Source organism: Nyctereutes procyonoides, unplaced genomic scaffold (genome assembly GCF_905146905.1).
Source record: "Nyctereutes procyonoides isolate TBG_1078 unplaced genomic scaffold, NYPRO_anot_genome, whole genome shotgun sequence".
Classification (NCBI taxonomy): Eukaryota; Metazoa; Chordata; class Mammalia; order Carnivora; family Canidae; genus Nyctereutes; species Nyctereutes procyonoides.
The window spans coordinates 4,499,532-4,523,879 of record NW_026575119.1 but is presented as its reverse complement, the minus strand read 5'-3'; the positions used below and the strand labels follow the sequence as shown (position 1 = coordinate 4,523,879).

The following is a 24,348-nucleotide window of genomic DNA, read 5'->3' as shown; positions in this document are numbered from 1 at the left end:
TTTAAATTAAAATATAGGAATTTGTTTTTCTTTGATTGATGTTAATTGACATTTGCCCCCCAAAAGTGTAGTTTGCCTATCATCTAGGTTTTAAATTTGTAAAAACTCCTGAAATGCATTGTAGGAACTCACTGTTTAAGATACAAGGGGATAAAATGTTTTTAAGTTTGTAACATTAAAAATCCTCTGATTCATTTTTTGGTAGATGTAAGTGTATTGAATTGTTTAGTGAAGAGAAACCTGACAAAATATAAGTGAATGGATTTATGCTTTTCTTCTGTCCTCACTTCTTAGTTATAATCAGTGTCTTAGGAGCAGCTGATAACTAAATTTTAATCATTTTCTAATTTTTCTTTGTCCGCATTTGATTACCTAAGGATAAAGTTATTTCACAAACGTGTATCCTGGCTGAAAAGACATCTGAAAGCCAAACCAAGCAAATTAACTTTCCACTTGTGCAACTGCAAGATATGGCTCGAGAACCAGAAATGCATATGGAATGTGATAGACAGGATGATAGATCTGTACATTCAGAACATCTTCGTGCACACAAGAAGTATGAGGAGATATGGAAGAAACAAGGCAAATTAGAGTGGAAAAATAATGTAAAGCTCATGAGCAGAGAGTTAACTCAGGAGATTGGTAAAACTTGTGAAAAGTACCAAATTATTACTCATCCTAACGTAGAGCCACTACATGGTAATTCTAAAGAAGCAGACTCAAAGGAAATAGCTCCGCAATTGACAAAAGTTACACTTGATTGTGAGGAAAAAGATGAATTTGGAGTGTCTGTCTTTGTAGTACCTCAGGCCTTTCCTGAACAAAAAGAGCCTCGTCTCGAAAATGCTGTTCTCTCTCATTCATACTCTGGGTCTCCAGACTATGCTTGCCAGTCATCTTCTAAGCTTTCTTTCCATGAAGATGATAACAAACCAGGTGAGCATGTTTTTAACAAAAATGAGAGTCTTGATAACGATACAGAAGATAAAAAAGTAAGGAACCCACTTGTTACATTTGAAGTGAAAGAAGACCAAGAGTTTGACCTGCAGATGGCCAAAAGTTTGAACCAAAATACCACTAATAGTAAATTAGACACTGGCTATATCCCTCCGTATAGTGACCCAGAAAGCCTTTTTGATTTGCAGCTTGCCCACTCCAATGTGGTGAAACAAATGATTCAGAAGAAAAGGCATGATACTTCTGCTATTACAAACACTTACAAGAAAACAAAACCAACACGAGACTCTTTCCAGAAGCCATTATATGCAGATAATGACAGTACTTATAACTATAAAAGTATGGAACCTGCATTAGAAATTGTGAGTTCTTCACCACGTCCTTTCAGAACATCAGAAGTACATCAAAAAGAAGAATTACAGCAAGATAAGCAAAATCTGCAAAGGTTTAAGAATGAGAAAGGCATGTTACAAGTAGAACTCCTGGCTTTGGAAAAAGAGAAAGTTGAACTTCAAAAAGAGGTAGAGAGATTCACTTTGCTGCTGCTCTTTTGTTTTTTGTCTTTGTCAATTATCTGAGCCATTTTGATTTTCCACTTATGAAAAAAGCTCGTGTATAAAATGGGGTTGTCTCAATATATAATTGTGTTCGGAAATAGATGATTTCTGCAATCTAAATGATAGGAATGCAGGAAAACATATGATTTGTGTGCCTTAAGTTTCTTTCAGTTTCCCAAGTGGCATGTGAACTGGGAAGCTCTTTTCGCTATGCACCCTGTGACCTCATGAAGCAGAGTAACCGTAGAGAAAATTGCTTTAAAAATGCGATTATCATGGGGTGCCTGGGGGGCACTGCCAGTTGAGAGTCCTAGTCTTGTTTCTGGCTTGGGTTGTGTTGTCAGGGTTGTGAAGAGGGAGCCCCACGTCGGGCTCTGTGCTCAGCATGGAGTCTGCTTGAGTTTCTCTCTCCCGATGTGCCTCTCTCATGCTATCAGTCTTGTTCTCTAAAATACATAGATCTTTAAAAAATATATCATGATATCTAGGGTTTTTATCTATTGGCTTAAATATAAGTTGCACTTCCAAACAATAAATGGAAAAGAAGTTGGGATGCCTGGTTGGCTCACCTGTTGAGCGTCTGCCTTTGGCTCAGGGTATGATCTGGGATTAATTAAGTCCCACATCAGGTTCCCTGCATGGAGCCTGCTTCTCCCTCTGCCTGTGTCTCTGCTTCTCTCTGTGTGTGTCCCTGATGAATAAATAAATAAAATCTTTAAAATAAATAAATACATAAAATGGAAAAGAAGCAATAACTAAGGGAAGGGATATAAACAAATATTTCATCTAAACCAATCTATTTATTGCTTCTGTTTATTGCTTCAGTGTGTTTAGTCTTCTCTGCTTTCCTCAAACTCTTGGAACTTCAAATTCCAACACGACCACTTTGAGATATTTTTTTTTAATTTTTTTTGAGATATTTTTAATAACAAATATTTGCATCATCACCAGTTTTTTTCTCCCATGTTTTTAAAAACAGACTCCTTTTTTCTTTTAGTATTTATTTATTTATTTATTTATTTATTTATTTATTTATTTATTTATTTATTTATAGGGTGTGAGCAGGGTGAAGGTTAGAGGGAGAGAGAGAAAGGGAGAGAAGCAAACTCCCCAGTGAGCGTGGAGCCTGAGGCGGGGCTCGATCCCATGACCATGAGATCATGACCTGAACTGCAATCAAGAGCTGGATGCCCAACTAACTGTGCCACTCAGGCATCTCCTCCACATTAAAAAAAAAAAAAATTAAGATTTTATTTGACACACACAGAGAGAGAGAGAGAGAACACAAACCGGGGAGCAGCTGTAGGAGGGAAAGGGAGAAGCACGCGCCCGGCGGAGCAGGAAGCCTGATGCACAGGTCTTGATCCCAGAACCCGGGGATCATGACCTGAGCCAAAGGCAGATGCTTAGCTCAGCCACCCAGGTGCCCACGTGTGTGTGTGTGTGTGTGTGTGTGTGTGTGTGTATACACATGTGTTTGTTTAATCACCATTCTCAGGTGTTTCTGTTGAGTCAAACCTTTACATTATGTTTAATAAAGTATGATATATTTTTACACATACGACTTTTATCATGTAGGTAGCATAGATTTTCAGCAAACCTTCAGTATTTGACTCTAAGGGAGAATACTGATGTTTGAGGTGAAAAATAAACAAAATCTAGAGATATCCTCCTTTAAAATAAAAATTAGCTAAGCGCCTCATCCCCAATTAAGGTATTAAATTACTGTGCCAAAGTCACACTTTTAGCATAGCTGATAAATAAACTTGTTGGGTCATTTATTTGATTCAGCATTAAGGAATTGTATCATCTCTTTTGATGCTAGGTGATGCCACTTGAGGAACTTTGTACAAATCATGTAACCTTTTTTGGTTTTATTCCCATTATCAATAGAAAATGGGATTAAAGTTGATAATTACTTTTATACCCTCTAGCTATAAAATTTTATGGTTATGGAATGTGAAATTTGGGGAGCATTACTCATTTCCCAAAATTCTACACTAATATCAGTTTTGCTCTGCTTTTATGTTGTGGTGAACTTTGGTTCCCATATTTTAATGAACACTGTGCCTTTTTTGATAGCCCTGGGATCCAAATGAAAAAAGAATTATAAAAGGCAGTTGGGGAAAGAATAGCTCAGTGCAGAAATGGAAAGCTTCCTATTTGTTCCTGGAGCATCACAATGTCACATCCTTTAAATCTGTGTAAGCAAAATCCAGATGGTAAAGACAGAGGAGGACAGATTTTTGTGTGTCTTTATTTCTTTGGATCTGCTGGTCAGATGGGGTGAAGTTGGGAATGTTAGGTGGCAAAGTGTAGATATGAACACAAAATTAAAGTCCTTTTTGAAATTCTGGAAAATTATGTTGTTCTGTTCAAACAGAAATGAAGCAGAATTTCCAAAAATTGCAATTACATGCAATGATAAAGTTAAGCGCAAGATAGTTTTATTGATTAAAATTATGATAAACTAAGAGTCAAATGATACAATTAATGAAAAAGTTCTTTTTAATGAATAAAGTTGTAATAGTTATTCTAGTATCAAATTTCCATTCAAGAGTGGAAAAGAAAGGAAGAAGCACAAGACTAGTAAAATGGAAGGAGCAGAAAAGATATATGCTGCTGCTGCTCCTGCTGCTGCTCCTGCTGCTGCTCCTGCTGCTGCTCCTCCTGCTGCTCCTCCTGCTGCTCCTCCTGCTGCTGCTCCTGCTGCTTCTGCTGCTCCTGCTTCTCCTGTTGCTCCTGCTGCTCCTCCTGCTCCTGCTGCTCCTCCTGCTGCTGCTTCTGCTGCTCCTCGTGCTGCTGCTGCTCCTCTTGCTGCTGCTCCTGTTGCTGCTCCTGCTGCTCCTCTTGCTGCTGCTGCTGCTCCTGCTGCTGCTGCTCGTGCTCCTGCTGCTGCTGCTCCTGCTCCTGCTGCTGCTCCTCTTGCTGCTGCTTCTGCTGCTGCTCCTGCTGCTGCTGCTCGTGCTCCTGCTGCTGCTGCTCCTGCTGCTGCTGCTCCTGCTCCTGCTGCTGCTCCTCTTGCTGCTGCTTCTGCTGCTCCTCCTCCTGCTGCTGCTGCTGCTCTTGCTGCTGCTCCCCTTGCTGCTGCTCCTCCTGCTGCTGTTCCTGCTGTTCGTCTTGCGGCTCCTGCTGCTGCTGCTGCTCCTCTTGCTGCTGCTCCTGCTGCTCCTGCTGCTCCTCGTGCTCCTCGTGCTGCTGCTGCTCCTCTTGCTGCTGCTCCTGCTGCTGCTCCTGCTGGTGCTGCTCCTGCTCCTGCTGCTGCTCCTCTTGCTGCTGCTGCTGCTCCTCCTGCTGCTGCTCCTGCTCCTCCTGCTGCTGCTCCTGCTCCTCTTCCTGCTCCTCCTGCTCCTCCTGCTGCTGCTGCTCTTGCTGCTGCTCCTGCTGCTGTTGCTCCTCCTGCTGCTGTTCCTGCTGTTCCTCTTGCGGCTCCTGCTGCTCCTGCTGCTCGTCCTGCTGCTGCTCCTGCTGCTCGTCCTGCTGCTTCTCCTGCTGCTCGTCCTGCTGCTTCTCCTGCTGCTCCTGCTGCTGCTTCTCCTGCTGCTGCTGCTCCTGCTGCTCCTCTTGCTGCTCCTGCTCCTGCTGCTCGTGCTCCTGCTGCTCCTGCTGGTGCTGCTCCTGCTGCTGCTGCTCCTGCTCCTCCTGCTCCTGCTGCTGCTCCCCTTGCTGCTGCTCCCCTTGCTGCTGCTCGTGCTCCTCCTGCTGCTCCTCCTGCTGCTCCTGCTGCTGCTCCTGCTGCTCCTCCTGCTGCTGTTCCTGCTGTTCCTCTTGCGGCTCCTGCTGCTCCTGCTGCTCGTCCTGCTGCTTCTCCTGCTGCTCCTGCTGCTGCTTCTCCTGCTGCTCCTCTTGCTGCTGCTGCTGCTCCTGCTGCTGCTGCTCCTGCTGCTCGTGCTCCTGCTGCTCCTGCTGGTGCTGCTCCTGCTGCTCCTGCTGCTGCTGCTGCTCCTCCTGCTGCTGCTCCTGCTCCTCCTGCTCCTGCTGCTGCTCCCCTTGCTGCTGCTCCCCTTGCTGCTGCTCGTGCTCCTCCTGCTGCTCCTCCTGCTGCTCCTGCTGCTACTGCTGCTCCTCCTGCTGCTCCTGCTCCTTGTGCTGCTGCTCCTGCTGCTCCTGCTGCTCCTCCTGCTGCTCCTGCTGCTCCTCGTGCTGCTGCTCCTGCTCCTGCTCCTCCTGCTACTGCTCCTGCTGCTGCTGCTTCTCCTCCTGCTCCTGCTGCTCTTGCTGCTCCTCCTGCTCCTGCTGCTGCTGCTGCTCCTCCTGCTGCTCCTGCTGCTGGACTAATTCAACAAAGAAAGAGTGGAAAAACTGATAACCACCTGTTTCCTACTACGCAGAATGAAGATTCTGATAGGTAAGCCTATAGCAATATTTAAACAGTAGATAATTATTATTTTTCTATAAAACAAATTCTATTTGGAGCTAATGTTCATGATTAACACATTTTATATTTTTAGTAGAGATATTCCACCCAGGGTGCTAAACAGAAAAAGGCAAAGACTGGTATGGTATCAATTTTTTTGCAGGCATAGTGATAAATATTTAATTAAAAAAATAATGTAGGTTAGCAAATGTGAGGGAGAAGTCATTCTTATACACTGTTGTTAGGTGAAAATTGTCAAATCCGTTGCACCTGAGTGGCTCAGTGGTTGAACGTCTGCCTTTGGCTCAGGTTGTGATCTCGGGGTTGTGGGATCGAGTCCTGCATCAGGCTTCCCATGAGGAGCCTGCTTCTCCATCTGCCCATGTCTCTGCCTCACTCTGTGTCTCTCATGAATAAATAAATAAATAGAAATTTTTAAAAGAGAGAGAAAGAAAATTGACAAATCCTTTCTGAAGGGTGATGTAGCAGTGCATTTGAAATTTCACATACGCTGTCCCTATATCCCAACGGCTTCATTGCCAGGAGTAGATCCTATAGGAGAACATGACTTGTGTGAACACTTAGACACACATATTCTAAGAACATTTATTATGTATTATTATATATATAAAATATGACAGATATATTAAGAGTACTTACATAAACATGTTACATATATATGTTAAGATTATTTATTACAGCATTCCCTTATCAAAAACTTGGAGGGAGTCTAACCATCCATAAGGAAGTAAGTTTTCACACCTATAAAATAATGCAGTGTGTGACTATTTGAGAAAATGAATTTAGGTCTGCAGGGTTTTGATTGTTTAACAAAGTATATATATATTTTTTAAATTTTATTTTTATTTATTCATGAGAAACACAGAAAGAGAGAGAGAGAGAGAGAGAGAGAGGCAGAGACACAGGCAGAGGGAGAAGCAGGCTCCATGCAGGGAGCCTGATGTGGGACTCGATCCTGGGACTCCAGGATCACACCCTGGACTGGAGGCAGGCGCTAAACTGCTGAGCCACCCAGGGATCCCCCAGAGTATATTTAAAGTGTTTGGTTTCATGTCTTACAGAAACTTTAGAATACTTTTAATATCTGCTAAGTTGCAAAAGGAAGTTACCTGCTACACTGGCACTCTATTACCAACAAAACTGCTCATTATTAGGTTTTTGGTTTTGGTTCCCAATGCATGAGTGCTCAAATGTTGGACTCTCAAATTGATCTGAATATTATTACGAAGAGATTTCACAGGGCAACTTGTCCCATATTGTGTATAAACATTTGATCCCTATGGTATAAACCAAGAGGTTGTTAATGCAATGGGGGAATCTTCTTTTTCAGGCACTTTGCATACATGCTATTATTTTTCCTTTAAAAATGTTTTTAAGATTATTTATTTGAGAGAGATAGAGTGTGAGTGCAGGGAGCGGCAGAGGCAGAGGGGGAAGCGGGGAGCCTGAAGCGGGGCTTGATCCCGGGACTCCAGGATCATGACCTGAGCCGAAGGCAGACGCTTTACCGACTGAGCCAACCAGGTACCCCTTATTCTTCCTTTTTAAAGACCATATATTTCAACATGCACCACACCAAATTTTTCAATAGTGACTTCATATTATACAATCTATGAAAATTCACTTTCCATTAATTCTAAACACAGTGGATCTATTAAAACATAAGTCAGATTATGTCCTCCTCTGCTCAAAACCTAATGGCCTCCCATTCACTCAGAGTACATGCTCAAGTTCTTTCTAACACCTACAAGGCCTTATGTGACTTGTTCATCTCAGGTCCCTCCCTATCCTTTCCTCCCTCTGTCTCTCTGATTTGAACTACTTTCTATCCCTTTCCTTCTGTTCAGCCACACTTGAATTTCTCACTATTCTTACCCCCACCCTCATTATAAACACTTCAGGCATACCTCTGTACTTGCTATAAACTCTCTGTGGAGTGCTTTTCTCTCACGTATCCTCATGGCTTACTCCTCGCTCCCTCTTTTTCTCCCTGGTTTTTGCTTCAAGGTCACTTTCTCAGTAAGGCCCTTCTTCGTTTATCCTGACTAGTATTTCGACCACCCCTTTCGCTATGACACATTGAAATTTGATTTCTCTGCTTTAGTTTTTCTCCTCTCATACTGTGTAGTTTGCCTAGGTAGTTTATTGTTACTATGTTTACTTTCCTCGTGAGCAGGATTTTTTCTGTTCATGGCCGTGTCCTCAGTGCTTAGAGAACATTCTAGCATATATAGTGCTATTCAGTAAATGTTGGTTGAGTGAATGGAGTTTAACCCGTGTGTATTGTTTTTAACATAATACCAATTCTCACTTAAACAGAAAAAAAGGTTGGCATGGGTCCATTCTGACCATTTAATGTGTCAGTTATCTGCATTTTGTGGATTATTTGGGCCTAATATTGTGGTTATTTACTACTTATTCTTTTACTGGTATTTATGTTAGTTTTAATTATAGTAGAATGGAATAAAGGAAGAGCAAACTTCATTTATGTTTCATTAAGGAAAATGAAATGTGGTGATAAATTATTATAGGACTTTAAACATTTTTGCCAAAGGATATGAGCCCTCAATATCTGAAATATAAAGGTGAAGTTGGAATTTACTGCTTACTAATAAGAGGGAGCTATGCTGGCTACTTACAGTCTTTTCTGACAGAGTAGTCTTCACTTTCTATATACAGTTTCAGGAAAAGTGGAGTTTAAGACTTGGGAGACTTTCAGAGAAATAAATGGTTTGTCATCATCTAAGCACCATGGTAATTTGGGTAAGACTGTTGTTGATTGGTTGGCACTCGAGGCATGCGTATTGGAGTGGTTTTGTCCCACATTGGCTATACTTCAGGAGGGAGAAGCTGACATTGGTTGGCTGGTGAGTGGGGACAGATGGCATTGATCATTACAAACATTTAAAACTGGTTCTGATGGGTTCTCGTTACCATGGCTGCATGTTAGCATTCCCCCGCCAACATCACTTTGAGGTATCTTTAACCAGTTGTTTTCTATTTAAAAGTTGCTTCTATTTAAATTTTTTAAAATTTATTTATTTATGATAGTCACAGACAGAGAGAGAGAGAGAGAGAGAGAGAGAGAGAGAGGCAGAGACATAGGCAGAGGGAGAAGCAGGCTCCATGCACCGGGAACCCGATATGGGATTCGATCCCGGGCCTCCAGGATCGCGCCCTGAGCCAAAGGCAGGCGCCAAACCGCTGCGCCACCCAGGGATCCCAAAAGTTGCTTCTATTAACTGTGTTCAAAATGAAAGCTATTTCATATCCATAATTACAGATTTACGTCTGAAATTTGGGTTGAGGAGAATTGTTTAATAATTGCTTTCAGGAAGATCCATCTTTTTTGGATGTTTAATTTAACTAGAAGAGTTATCTGTATGGCAATTTTAAAACAGTAATTGCTGGTTTTGTTTTTGTTTTCAGTGCCCTAAAGTTACTCAGTTAATAATCTCCTGTGGGAAAATTCAGTCTTTTTGTAAATTTACATGGCTGTATGCTCATAATATTTTCTTGCATGCATTTAGTCCATGAAAAAATATATATAATTTTCTGTTGGTAAATCTAGCTTTTTGTATTAGAATTAGATACTAGGCTAAAAGTATGCACAAGTTACCAAAACATTTTCTTTTTCTTTGTCCCTTTAAAATTATTTTTAAAAATTTATTTATTTGAGAGAGAGAGAGAGAAAGAAAAAGAAAGAAAGAAAAGAAAAGAAGAAAGAAGGAAAAAAAGAAAAAGGAGAGAGAGAGAGAGATGGAGAGAGGATCTCAAGCAGACCTGGGGGTGATTCCACAACCTTGAGATCATGACCTGAGCCAAAGCCAAGTCAGACACTTAACTGACTAAGCCCTTCCAGCTGTTCATTAAACTTCTCATTTTGTTTATGTAGTATATTCCTCATTTTATTGAATTAACTGTTTTTTAAAGCTTTTATACATTTATTTTAGCGAGAGAAAGAGTGTGTGAGCTAGGGGGGAGTAGCAGAGGGAGAGCGACACTGTGCTGAGTGTAAGCCTGATGCAGGGCTCAATCTCATGACCCTGAGATCATAGCCTGAGATGAAATCAAGCGTCAGACACTTAATTGCCTGACCCACCCAGGCACCCCTGAATTGGCTTTTTGTGTTTCCTGGCAGCTCCTTGAATTTTCTTAAGACTGAGATTTTGAAATCTATCTTGGATAAATTACAGATCTCCACGTGTCTGAGATTGATTACTGGACGATTATTGTAATCCTTTGTTGGTGTCATATTTCCTTGATTTTGTCATATCCTTTTGCATTGCTGTCTTTGCGTTTGAAGTAGCAGTCACCTCCTCCAGTCTTTAATGACTACCGCTCCCATGTGTCCAAACCTGATTGTTTTGCTCTGGTGGTGTGCTAGAACTTCTCTGCAGGAAAGCTGGTTTTCCACGAAGACTCTCTACCTCCATGGGTGATTATCTGAGTGTTTTCCAGGGGCTCCCAGATGGTGGCTGTGAGGGTGAGGGTGGCGCCAATTTATGGGCTTTTGCCAGGTCCACAGCTGGGAGTGTAGTGTGTATGCCTGTTACCTGATGCACGGGCAGATGAGACTTTTCCTCGGTCCCTTGGTGAATGGCCAGTGGTCCCCTTGATTCCACAGGTCCTACACAGGCAGTTTTGTTCCCACAAATGACATTGTATCATAATTGTATATGTGTATTTCCTTGCATATGGTTGCACTTCATAACTGTTCTGTGAATTAATAAATGAATTCAGATGGGTAACAGATGTTTACAAAAATTGTTTTTTTTTATTCCTTACCAGTAAAATTATTAGAAAATATTGGTTTTCTAATGCATATTTTAACTGGATTTTTTTTTTTAAGTAATGATCCTGGTTTGTCTATCATGGAAATAAAGAAAGATAAAAATGTAAAGTGGACTTTAAAATCATCTATGATTACACCAGGCTTTGAGAAGGCCGATTCCCTAACTGGTAGTCTACTACGAGTGAGTAATGACAACAATCTAAGTGAAATGGATCAGGATGAAAGAAGGTAAAATCTATAAATTCTTTATTTCCTTCTGAGGGAATGTTAGTAGCTATGATTATTGTTATGTAAGTAAAACACTGTAATATAGTGTCGTACAGGCTGAGGGAAGAAATATTCAAGTATATCAAAAACACCACTTGAAAGGTTAGGATGAGGAGGAGTGACTTTAAGATTTCATTTATTTATTCATGAGAGACACAGAGAGAGAGGCAGAGACATAGGCAGAGGGAGAAGCAGGTTCCCTGTGGGGAGCCCAAAGCAGAACTCGATGCCAGGACCCCCAGATCAGGATATGAGTTTTGTGGTAAGAGGTTGTTTATTTTAGAATTGGTTCCACCATGCAGTATTCTCATATAATTGAATATGCAGATACTATCCTTCATTGATTGAAAATATATATATATAATAGTAAATATACAGACACATAGGCGATTCTGAATAGAACTAATCATTCCTTGTTAGGTTAAGGTATTCAGTACCTTTGACAGTATCATGAATAGCTATGATTTTGTGAGGGGCTTTGGAGTATCTGATTATATTAACTTAATATTTGTTTAGGTTCTGGGGAAGGGGAATGGTTTTGTTTATTTACAATATGTTTATTTACAATTGAAAAACTATTCATCTATTGTAGATTATTACTTTTGGATTATAAAGTTCTAAATTACAAGAGCCACGGTTACTGTACCAGCAGCGTCATTGACACATATTGTGTGCTTAATGAGTAATTGTTGAATCCATGAATAAACATTTGAATGAGTAAAGGAATGCCCATTAATGAACATCTTTAGAAGAATTAAATCTTTAGTTTATTGAAAGTAGATTTTCAATACTGCCTAGGTATGAAGTGTTTTAATTTAAAAAAAAAAAAAAAGGTGTGTGGGATGCCAGGGTGGCACAGCAGTTGAGTGTCTTGCCTTGGGCTCAGGGTGTGATCCTGGGGTCCCGCATCAGGCTCCTTGTGGGGAAGCCTGTTTCTCCCTCTGCGTGTGTCTCTGCCTGTCTCTCTGTCTCTCTAGTGAATAAATAAAATCTTTTTTAAAAAATAAAAAATTAAAAATGTATGTAAGATTCAGAAATTATTTCTAGAATAATTATAGCTAGAAATGGAATAATACTATAGATTCAATTGCTATCACATTACTTAGAAATACTTAACTTACTTTTACCACATATTGTAAAACACATGTTGGGAAGGGACATTTCCTGGACTTGAGTTCTGGGTGGTCTGCTCCTGCCAGCTGTATGGGCTTGGGGAAGTTCCTTAGAATTTCTGTGCCTCATTTGCTTCCTGTGCAAGATACGCAGTATAATTGCCTACTTCATACGGTTTGTGTAAGGCCTAAAAACCCTTCAGGATATGTAAACTGTCCCAAATAAGGCATAGTAGTTGCACAGTAAAACCTCAAAACACTAATATCGTGATTATTTAAAAAGGGCTTGTGTCATAAAAAAAACTTAGTTTGCACTTTCCAAATTGATTTAGTGAAAACTTGTTTTTATTGAAAATGACAACAAAAAATGTATATTTACCCCTATCAAATAATGTAAGTAACATTATGATTTTCCTTTACTTTTGCAATTTTGATCTAAATTTAATACTTTGTTAATATTACTATTAATATTGCTTAGATATGCTTTAAATATTCTTTGTATTTTAAGTATTTAATATTTTCCTGAAAAGAATCCTTTCTCTTTTTAGACCTGCAAAGAAAACATCTAAGGAAAAGAACAAGGTAGACAAACAAAATAATATAATTCTATTTCATTTATGATATATTTTTATTATATTATTTTGATATTTCATATTTATCAGAAATATTATTCCATGGTAAAAAAATTACTTTATGAAACGCACAGTGAAAAAATGAAACTTTTCCTTTGTTGTACAGACATCTGCTGTGAAAAAATTATTCAGAAACACTAATTATTGATAAAGGTATTTTTGATAAAAATCAGTTCTTTTAAAAAGTACCTATGTTTTTGCTTTTATAAAAAGATGGATATTTATCATCTCTCTACGCTTAGTATATTTTATAAATATTTGGATGACGTTTTGAAATAGTATTATTTATTTGTAGGTCAAAAAGCAAGTGAATTCTGTGGAACACCTTGATGGCTTAACTCAGTCATCTGAAGCAGCTTCAGAGCATTGCATGTTGCAATACTCCGATTATAAGAGTTCCCTGTTGCCCATTGGACAACTTGACATGGATTGTAAAGGTAGGGCCGTCGTATAAATATAAAGCCTTTTTCTGTATATATGATTGTAGCAATATGTACACATCTCGTCTAGCGGGGCGCCACACAACACTGATGTGTTATAGAGCTACTCTTCTCAGAAATATGTTTTATATTAAAATAGAGAACTATTGAATACTCTCAGCCAAAGAACTATAATTTCAATTGTGGTTGTCTACGTGGGAATGGCACACTTGATGTGTTTGTGAACTCTGCTTCTCTTCTGTGCTTCACCCAAGGTCAGGTTACCATTATTTTTCTCCTAGATTACTGAACTAACTACAGGACTGTTTTCCCTGCCATTCCACTTCTTGGGATCTTGGTCTACACTGCAACCATAATTACTATACATTTTTAAAAGTTTACATTTCATCACATTACCCCCTTGCTTAAAGCTTAGCTGTTACTTCTTAATGCTATGAGGTGAAAGACCATAGTCCACAGGCTTCATCTTGTATGGTTTCATATCCGTCCTTCCATCCATGTCTCAGCCACTGTCTTAGATGTTTTTTCATATAATAGAGGCTTTCTTTCTCCAACAGCTTTAGTTAGGTAAACTGCACATGTATGAAGTGTATAATTTGATAGTTTTGTCATATATATACACACATATGAAACCATAACTGTAATTTAGACAGTTAACATATCCATCACTCTTAAGTTTCCTGTCTCTTCATATTGCCTTATTATGAAACTGCCAAATTGTTTTCTAAAATAATTGTACTATTTTCTAAACCCACCAGCAGTGTATGAGGGTTTCTAACTCCTCCATATATATTTGTGAGTACTTAGTATTATCAGTTTTTTAATCGTAGCCATTGATGGGTATTTAATATAAACACACACACGCATATATGTGTATAAATGTATACATTTATGGTTGTAATACACATTTCCCTAATAACTGATAATGTTGAGCTTATTTAACATCTGTATAGGGAACCCCCGGGTGGCACAGCGGTTTAGCGCCTGCCTTTGGCCCAGGGTGCGATCCTGGAGACCCGGGATCGAATCCCACGTCGGGCTCCCGGTGCATGGAGCCTGCTTCTCCCTCTGCATGTGTCTCTGACTCTCTCTCTCTCTCTCTCTCTCTCTGACTATAATAAATAAATAAAAATTAAATAAAAATTAAAAAAAAACATCTGTATATCTTCATTGAGCTGCCAAAATTTTTGTCATTTAAAAAATTAGGTTTATTATTTGTCGAGTGTTGATAAATCTTTGTTTTTGTTTTTGATATCTTCTTATTATTTTTTAAATTGGAGTTCAATTTGCCAACAGATAGCATAACACCCAGTGCTCATCCCATCAAGTGCCCCCCTCAGTGCCCATCACCCAGTCACCTCAACCCCTCGCCCACCTCCCTTTCCACCACCCCTGGTTCATTTCCCAGAGTTAGGAGTCTCTCATGTTCTGTCACCCTCCCTGATATTTTCACTCATTTTTTCTCCTTTCCACTTTATTCCCTTTCACTATTTTTTAAATTCCCCAAGTGAATGAGACCATATAATGTTTGTCCTTCTCCGATTGACTTACTTCACTCAGCATAATACACTGCAGTTCCATCCATGTTGAAGTAAATGGTCAGTATTTCTCGTTTCTAATGGCTGAGTAATATTCCATTGTATACATAGACCACAGCTTCTTTATCCTTTCGTCTCCCGAAGGACACCGAGGCTCCTTCCACAGTTTGGCTACTGTAGACATTGCTGCTATAAACATCGGGGTGCAGGTGTCCCGGTGTTTCACTGCATCTGTATCTTTGGCTAAATCCCCTGCAGTGCAATTGCTGGGTCATAGGGCAGTTCTATTGTTAACTCTTTGAGGAATCTTCACACAGTTCTCCAGAGTGGCTGCGCCAGTTCACATTCCCACCAACAGTGCAAGAAGGTTCCCCTTTCTCCGCATCCGCTCCAACATTTGTTGTTTCCTGTCTTGTTAATTTTCCCCATTCTCACTGGTGGGAGGTGGTATCTCATTGTGGTTTTGGTTTGTTTTTCCATGATGGCCAGTGATGCGGAGCATTTTCTCATGTGCTTGTTGCCATGTCTATGTGTTCCTCTGTGAGATTTCTCTTCATGTCTTTTGCCCATTTCATGATTGGATTGTTTGTTTCTTTGCTGTTGATTTTAAAGAGTTCTTTATAGATCTTGGATACTAACCCTTTATCTGATAGGTCATTTGCCAGCGTCTTCTCCATTCTGGAAGCTGTCTTTTAGTTTTGTTGACTGTTTCTTTTGCTGTGCAGAAGCTTCTTATCTTGATGAAGACCCAATAATTCATTTTTGCTTTGGTTTCTCTTGCCTCACGGATGTATCTTGCAAGAAGTTGCTGTGGCCAAGTTCAAAAAGGCTGTTGCCTGTGTTCTCCTCTAGGATTCTGATGGACTCCTGTCTCACATTTAGATCTTTCATCCATTTTGAGTTTTTCTTCGTGTATAGTTTAAGAGAATGGTCTAGTTTCATTCTTCTGCACGTGACTGTCCAGTTTTCCCAGCACCATTTATTGAAGAGACTGTCTTTCTTCCAGCGGATAGTCTTTCCTGCTTTGTCGAATATTACTTGACTATAGAGTTGTCGAATATAACTTGACCATAGAGTCAAGGGCCCATTTCTGGATTCTCTATTCTTTTTCATTGACCTCTGTGTCTGTACCACACTGTCCTGATGATCACAGCTTTGGTAGTACAACCTGAAATCTGGCACTTTGATGCCCCCAGCTCTGGTTTTCTTTTTTAAAATTCCCCTGGCTATTTGGCGTCTTTTCTGATTCCACACAACTCTTCCGATGATTTGTTCCAACTCTATGAAGAGAGTCCATGGTATTTTGATAGGGATTGCATTAAATGTATAAATTGCCCTGGGTACCATTGACCTTTTCCCAAAATTCATTCTTCCAATCCATGAACATGGAATATTTTTCCATCTCTTTGCGTCTTCCTCAGTTTCTTTCAGAAGTGTTCTGTACTTTTGAGCGTATAGATCCTTTACCTCTTGGTTAGGTTTATTCCTAGGTATCTCATGGTTTCATGTGTAATTGTCGATTGGATCGACTCCTTAATTTCTTTTTCTTCAGTCTCATTGTTAGTGTATAGAAATGGCCCTGATTTCTGGGCATTGATTTTGTATCCTGCCACACTGCCGAATTGCTGTATGAGTTCTAGCAATCTTGGGGTGGAGTCTTTTGGGTTTTCTATGTACAGTATCATGTGAACCGCAAAGAGGGAGTGTTTGACTTCTTCTTTGTCAGTGTGAATGCCTTTTATTTCTTTTTGTTGTCTGATTGCTGAGGCTAGGGCTTCTAGTACTATGTTAAGAGCAGTGGTGAGAGTGAACATCCCTGTCTTGTTCCTGATCTTAGGGGAAAGAAAGGCTCCCAGTGTTTCTCCATTGAGAATCATATTTGCTGTGGGATTTTCATAGATGGCTTTTAAGATGCTGAGGAATGTTCCCTCTATCCCTACACCCTGAAGAGGTTTGATCAGGAATGGATGCTGTAGTTTGTCAAATGCTTTCTCTGGCTCTATTGAGACGGTCATACGGTTCTTGTTTTTTCTCTTCTTGATATGATCTATAACATTGATTGCTCTATGAGTGTTGAACCAGCCTTGCATCCCGGGGATAAAGTCCACTGGGTCATGGTGAATCATCTTCTTAATGTATTGTTGGATCCTATTGGCTACTATCTTGTTGAGCATTTTTGCATCTGTGTTCAGGGTTATTCTCTCTACCTCTCGTTTTTGGCGGGGTCTTGGGTTTTGGAATTAAGGGGATGCTGGCCTCATAGAATGAGTTTGGAAGTACTCCATCTGTTTCTATCTTTTGGAGCAGCTTTAGTAGAGTAGGTGTTGTTTCTTCTACAAACGTTTGATAGAATTCCCCTGGGAAGCCATCTGGCCCCGGACTTTTGTGTCTTGGGAGGTTTTTGATGACTGCTTCAATTTCCTCCCTTGTGGTTGGCCTTTTTGGACTTTCTATTTCTTCCTGTTCCAGTTTTGCTAGTTTGTCATTTTCCAGAAATGAGTCCATTTTTTCTAGATTGCCTAATTTATTGGCGTATAGCTGCTCATACTAAGTTTTTAAAATCGTTTGTATTTCCTTGGTATTGGTGGTGATCTCTCCATTTTCATTTATGACTAATTTGAGTCTTTTCTCTCTTTTTTTTTAATAAGGCTGGCTAATGGTTCATCTTTCAAAGAACCAACTCCTGGTTTTGTTGATCTGTTTCGCGGTTCTTCTACTCTCTATTTCATTGAGTTCTGCTCGGATCTTTATTAATTGTCTTTTTCTGCTGGGTGTAGGTTTCATTTGCTGTTCTTTCTCCAGCAACTTTAGGTGCAAGATTAGCTTTTACATATGAGTTCTTTCCAGTTTTTTGAGGGATGCTTATATTGCGATATATTTCCCCCTCAGGTCTGCTATTGCTGTATCCCAAGATTTTGAAGAATCTTATCTTCATTCTCATTAGTTTCCGTGACTCTGTTTAATTCTTCTCTAATTTCCTGGTTGACCCTTTCATCTTTTACCAGGATGGTATTTAACCTCCTCATGTTTCAATTTCTTCCAATATTCTTCTTTTGATTTAGTCCTGTTTCACAGCATTATGGTCTGAAAATATGCTGGGGACAATCTCAAATTTTTGTTATCGGTTGAGACCTGGTTAGTGACCCAGTATGTGTTCTATTCTGGAGAAAGTTCCTTGTGCACTTGAGAAGAACGTGTATTCAGTTGCATTTGGCTGTAAAGTTCTATAAATATCCGTGAAATCCATCTGATGCAGTGCATCATTTAAAGCTCTTGTTTCTTTGGAGATATTGGGCTTAGAAGATGTGTCATTTACAGAAAGTGATGTGTTAAAATCTCCCAGTTTTAGTATACTATTATCTAAGCATGTCTTAATTTTGGTTATTAATTGATTGTTATACTTGGCAGCTCCCGCATTCGGGGCATAAATATCATGATTGTTAGGTCCTCTTGTTGGAGAGATCCTTTAAGTATGATATAGTGTCCCTCTTCATCTCTTACTATAGTCTTTGGGATAAACTTTAATTTAGCTGATATAAGGATGGCTGCCCCTGCTTTCTTTTGAGGACCATTTGAATGGTACATGGTTCTCCAACCTTTTATTTTTAGGCTGTAGGTGTCCTTATGTCTAAAATGAGTCTCGTGTAGACAGCAAATAGATGGGTCTTGCTCTTTTTATGCAGTGTGAAACCCTGCACCTTTTGATGGGGTCATTAAGCCCATTCACGTTCAGATTTACTCTTGAAAGATATGAATTTAGTGCCATCATGATACCTGTTCAGTCCCTGTTTTTGTGGATTGTTGCCTTGGACTTCCTCTTTCTTTTACAGAGTCCCCCTTCATATTTCTTGCAGACCTGGTTTGGTGGTCACATGTTCTTTCAGTTTCTGCCTATCTTGGAAGCTCTTTATCTCTCCTTCTATTGTGAATGGGAGCCTTGCTGGATAAAGTATTCTTGGCTGCAGGTTCTTTTCATTTAGGACCCTGACTATATCCTGCCAGCCCTTTCTGGCCTGCCAGGTCTCTGTGGAGAGGTCTGCTGTTATCCTAATATTTCTCCCCATAAAGGTTAGAAATCTCTTGTCTCTTGCTGCTTTAAGGATCTTTTCTTTACCTTTGGAATTTGCAAGTTTCACTATTAAATGTCGAGGTATTGAGTGGTTTTTATTGATTTTAGGGGGTGATCTCTCTATCTCCTGGATCTGAATGACTATTTCCTTTCCCACATTAGAGAAGTTCTCAGCTATGATTTGTTCAAATACACTCTCTGGCCCTCTGTCTCTTTCGGCGCCCTCTGGAACCCCAATTAAATGTAGATTTTTCCTTCTGAGGCTGTCATTTGTTTCCCTTAACCTTTCCTCATGATCTTTTAATTGTTTTTCTCTTTTTCCCGCAGCTTCCTTCCTTGCCATCAACTTGTCTTGTATGTCACTCACTGGTTATATGTCACTCTTCTACCTCGTTAACCCTCATCATTAGGACCTCCAGTTTGCATTGCATCTCATTTAATTGATTTTTAATTTCTGCCTGATGAGATCTAAATTCTGCAGTCATGAAGTCTCTTGAATCCTTTATGCTTTTTTTTCTAGAGCCACCAGTAGCTTTATAATTGTGTTTCTGAATTGGCTTTCTGACATTGAATTGTAATCCAAATTTTGTAACTCTGCGGAGAGAGGACTGTTTCTGATTGTTTCTTTTGAGGTGAGTTTTTCCTTCTAGTCATTTTGCTCAATGTAGAGTGGCCAAAAACAAGTTGTACTGGAAAAAGGAGAAAAAGAGAGAAAAAGTGGGAGGGGACAAACAGAAAACAAAAAACAAGAGGGGGTATCCTCTGATTCTATATACTGTAAATCCCTCGACTTCCCCTAGAACTTTCCAGCACTGCTTGGTCAGTGACTTACTTTTCCCCTGTCCTTCCAGCTGGTCTTCTGGGGGAGGGGCCTGCTGCGGTGATTCACAGGTTTGTGCACCTGGAGGAGCTCCCTAGCCCCTTGCCAGGTGCAGGGCTCAGTGCAAGCTGTTTATCCTGTGAAGCTCCTGCTCAGTCCCAGGTACAAGGTGACAGCAGGAGGAACAACAACAGTGGCGGCAGCCAGCTCTCCATCTCTGGAGTCAGCTCCCGCAGTAACTACCTCAGCTCCCAGTCCCCAGGGGCCTGGATGGTCCGGGGGCAGGGGGCGTTGATCTGCACAGCTCGGGGCCGCCTGGCAGCAGGAGCGTCCTTGCTGCCCTGTGTCCTCCCAGTCTCCACCTGTCCCGGGGGGAGCGCCGGATCCTGGGCTGTGTCCCTGGCACCCTGGGCTCTGGGGCCTGCACCGCTGGAATCACACTCGCAGGGCTACACAGTGGCCGCCACCTGAGCTGCTCCTGGGGCCCCGCTGGGCGCGGCGTCCAGCCCTTTGGGGAGCTCGGCCTGCAGTGTGTGGAGGGCTCTCCCCCAGAGTGCAGTTGTTCTTTTAGTGCCCCTGGGAGCCTGAGGGCATCCGTACCCCTCCTGGGATCCTGCCTGAGCTCCCTGCAAGCGCCTTTCCTTCCAGGAAGATTGGTAAAGTTTCTACTTCTCCAGGACTGGGCTCTCCTGTCCTGGGGGCACTAGCTTCGTGGCCTTTGCCTGGCTCCTCGTGGGGGCTCCTCCCCCTTGGATGCTTTTTTATTTCTTTATGTTTTTCCGTCTTCCTACCTTGATAGAAGCGTGAACTCTTCTCACTGTAGCATTCCAGCTGTTCTCTCTTTAAATCTCAGGCCGAAATCATAGGTTTTCTGGATGATTTGAAAGTTATCTAGGTAAGTTGGTGGGGACTGGTGACTTGGGGACCCTACTCTTCTGCCATCTTGCCCCGCCTCCTTCTCTTTTTAATATATACCTCAGTGCTATAAATGGTGAGATGAGTGCTACTCTAGGAGGATTCCAGAAATTTTTAACATATTATGTTTTTATTTTCATTCAGTACGTGATACTTTGTAATTTCTTTTTTCATGACTTCTTTATTCCAAGGGTTGTTTAAAGATTTTATGTATTTGAGAGAGAGAGAGAGAGAGAGAGAGAGAGAGAGAGAGAGAAAGAGAGAAAGCATAGGCGAGGGGAGGTCCAGAGGGGTAAGCGTCCTTCCCTCTGAGTGGGAAGCCCAACGTGGGTCTCATTCCCAGGACCCTGAGATCATGACCTGAGCTAAAGGCAGACACTTAATCAATGGAGCCGCCTAGGTCCCCCGACCCAGGGGTTATTTAGATGTGCATTATTAATTAGTTTGCAAGTATTTGAGTATTTTCCAGAGGTAGGTTTGTTCTTCATTTCTAATTTGATCACTTTGTGGTCACAGAACACTTTCATGACTTCAATCCTTTTGACTTAACTCCTTTTATTAAGGTTTATTTTATGACAGAGAATATAATCTCTTTTGGTAAATGCTCCATGGATACTTGAGAAAGGTGGTGGTGGTCAAGTCTTCTATATCCTTGATGATTTTCTGCCTATTGAAATCTCAGACTAAAATTGTGAATTTGCCTGTCTCTTTGCAGTTCTGTTGATTTTTGCCTTATGTATTTTGATCTTATTAATAGATTCATAAGCATTTAGGTTTGTTATGCTTATTTACTGACCCTTTCATCATTAACAAATGACCTTATACATTACTGAGAATATATATTGCTTTGAAATCTATTTTGCCTGGTATTAATATTGCTACTACTCAAGCTCAGCCTTCTTTTAATTGAGGCTTTTAGACCATTTTCTTTCTTTCTTTCTTTCTTTCTTTCTTTCTTTCTTTCTTTCTTTCTTTCTTTCTTTCTTTCATTTTTTGATAATTTTCATTTACTCTGATTATTGATATAGTTGATATAAATCTCTCATCCTGTTTGCTTTCCATTTGACCTGCTTTGTTCCCATTTTCTTTGCTTTCTGCTTTCTTTTAGATTAATCAACTAATTTTTACAAGTTAGTTTAATTTATATATATATATAAACATACACATATAGTGTATGTATGTGCTTTGCTTATTACTATAACTCTTAAGTTTTGCTATTTTAGTGATTGCTTTAGGGTTTAAAGCATATGATTCAAACATCACAGTCCACCTTCTTGTAGTGATATACCACATCATATGTAGTTAAAGAAAATTACAATAGGGAACAGGTGAGTAGCTTAGTGGTTGAGATTCTACCTTTGGCTCAGAGTGTGATCCCAGGGTCCCTGTATCGAGTCCCGCATCAGGCTATCTCAGGGAACCTGCTTCTCCCTCTGCCTGTGTCTCTGCCTCTCTCTCTCCGTGTGTCTCATGAATAAATAAATAAATAAAATCTTTTTTTTTGAATTACAATAGTTTACCATTTCTTCTCTCCTAGCCAGATCCTCTGTGGGTCTGTGGGATTATAGTTTTCATTAAGTTTAGAAAGGTTTCGGTCATGTTTTCTTTTCTTTTTAAAAGATTTTAAAGTTCTATTGATAATAAGATTTTATCCATTTATTTGAGAGAGAGAGCATGAGCAGGGAGAGAGGCAGAGGGAGAGGGAGAAGCAGACTCCCTACTAAGCAGGGATCCCACCATGTGGCTTGATCCCAGGACGCCAAGATCATGACCTGAGCCGAAGGCAGACACCCACTGACTAAGCCACCCAGGCGCCTGGTATAATGTCTTTACGTTGAAGTTACTCAATATTTATTTAATGTATGAATGAGTGAATGTGAACATGCTCAGTCCTTTATATGCAAAAAGTACTCATTTTATTTTGCCTTTTTAAAGAACAAATTTGTGGGAGAGCAGGAGCAGGAGATGGGGAGAGGAACAGAGAGGGAGGGAACGAAGGGGTAAAGAAACTTAAGCAGACTCTGCTGAGTGCAGCACCCAGTGCCAGGTTCAATCCCACAACTGTGAGATCATGACCTCGGCCAAAACCAATAGTTGGATGCTTTTACTAAATGACCCACCCTGATGCCTCCTGTATTTTATTTCTGTTTTTGTTTTTCCTCTGGTGTAGATTCTGTTAGCATATTGACAACCCAGGATGCAATTTTTAAATACAGAAGATTAATAGAATTAAAAACAAAGGACTGTGAACAACTTATAAGAAAAATTTTAAAAATGGAATATAAGGTCAATGGACTACAAAAGGAACTATCAGAAGCAAAAGAAATGAAATCTCAGTTAGAGCATCAAAAAGTGGAATGGGAACGAGAACTCTACAGTTTAAGGTATGACATCTTGGTTTTAAGGAAATATTTCAACTATGTACTTGTTTCTTTTTTTTTAATAGACTCCTCACTCAGCATGGGGCTTGAACTCACAGCCATGAGATCAAGAGTCACATGCTCTATCAACTGAGCCGGCCAGGAACCCCTTGAAATACTTACTTTTATACTACAGATGTGTAGGAGAAGTTTTGTAATTGCTAATTAGCCTTCTGGGATTTTATAGGGAAGAAAACTCCTTTAGAAATGTGAAGTATCAAAAGACGAATGGGTAAAGAAGCAGTGGACTATGTATACAATGGAATATTGCTCAGCCATTAGAAACGACAAATACCCACCATTTGCTTCCACGTGGGTGGAACTGGAGGGTATTATGCTGAGTGAAATAAGTCCATTGGAGAAGGACAAACATTATATGGTCTCATTCATTTGGGGAATATAAAAATTAATGAAAGGGAATAAAGGGGAAAGGAGAGAAAATGAGAGGGAAATATCAGCGAGGGTGACAGAACATGAGAGACACCTAACTCTGGGAAACGAACAAGGTGTGGTGGAAAGGGAGGTGAGTGGAGGGTTGGGGTGACTGGGTGATGGGCCCTGAGGGGGGCACTTGACGGGGTGAGCACTGTGTGATATGCTGTATGTTGGCAAATTGAACTCCAATAATAAAAAAAAAATGTGAAGTCTGAGATTCTTTGAAATAATACAGTAAGTTTTTAACAGTGAATACTTCTAATAATTTAATGTATATTCTAAAGCATAATTTTAATGACCATGTAGAAGTCCATCATATGTAAACCTCATTATTTAACAAATTGAATTTTGGTTGTTTTCCATTTTCCTATATTTTAATTAATACTATAAGGAATGTCTTTAATTTTGTTTCTACATTCTTGGTTAATTGGAATAAATTCTTTAATGTAGCATTGTGTTAACGTATAAAAATATTTAGTGGAGGTCTCTGATCCATATTTTTAAGTTGTTCTAAGGAAATTTTATATTATATGCCCCCCAACAGAGTGTGAAATGGCCAATTTTTCCTCAAGACAGAAAAATTTTTACACTTTGGTTTATTCTTAACATATGCAGGGGTTAAAAAGTCAAATGGGGAAAAAAAAGTCAAATGGAAAAATGATTCATGGTTAAGTTTTTTCAACATTTCTTGCATATATAAAGAAAATTAATTCAAAAGTCTATGCTGAAAGCACATCTTACTCTTTATTCTTTAATTAATATGGATCCTGTGGTGTTTTCAAAGGAGTTTTCAAGTGATTTTTAAAATACATAATAATCAAGGTTGAGAATAATACAGAATAAGAAACATAAAAAGCATGGGCAATAGATATTAGACTCCCTAGTCTAGTACTGGATCACGGTCATCTGCAGGTGTATGTTGTGTAAACGACATCTGCTGATGCTGTCTTACACTGAAGATCATTTTTAGAGGTACCTGTGATGTTTTGTGAAATAAAAATTTATTTCTAGTG

The 24,348-nt window shown here is 40.0% G+C and overlaps 1 protein-coding gene across 1 annotated transcript in view; it reads left to right on the top strand.

Annotated features, from left to right (window-relative positions):
- LOC129515569 (ankyrin repeat domain-containing protein 26-like) overlaps positions 1-24,348 on the top strand; it is a 129,333-nt gene that overhangs the window by 78,920 nt on the left and 26,065 nt on the right. The window contains exons 22-27 of the mRNA XM_055334492.1: positions 378-1,478; positions 5,504-5,862; positions 10,745-10,915; positions 12,615-12,648; positions 12,994-13,135; positions 22,651-22,864. Coding sequence (XP_055190467.1) covers positions 378-1,478; positions 5,504-5,862; positions 10,745-10,915; positions 12,615-12,648; positions 12,994-13,135; positions 22,651-22,864 — 2,021 coding nt within the window. The remainder of the gene's footprint in view (positions 1-377; positions 1,479-5,503; positions 5,863-10,744; positions 10,916-12,614; positions 12,649-12,993; positions 13,136-22,650; positions 22,865-24,348) is intronic.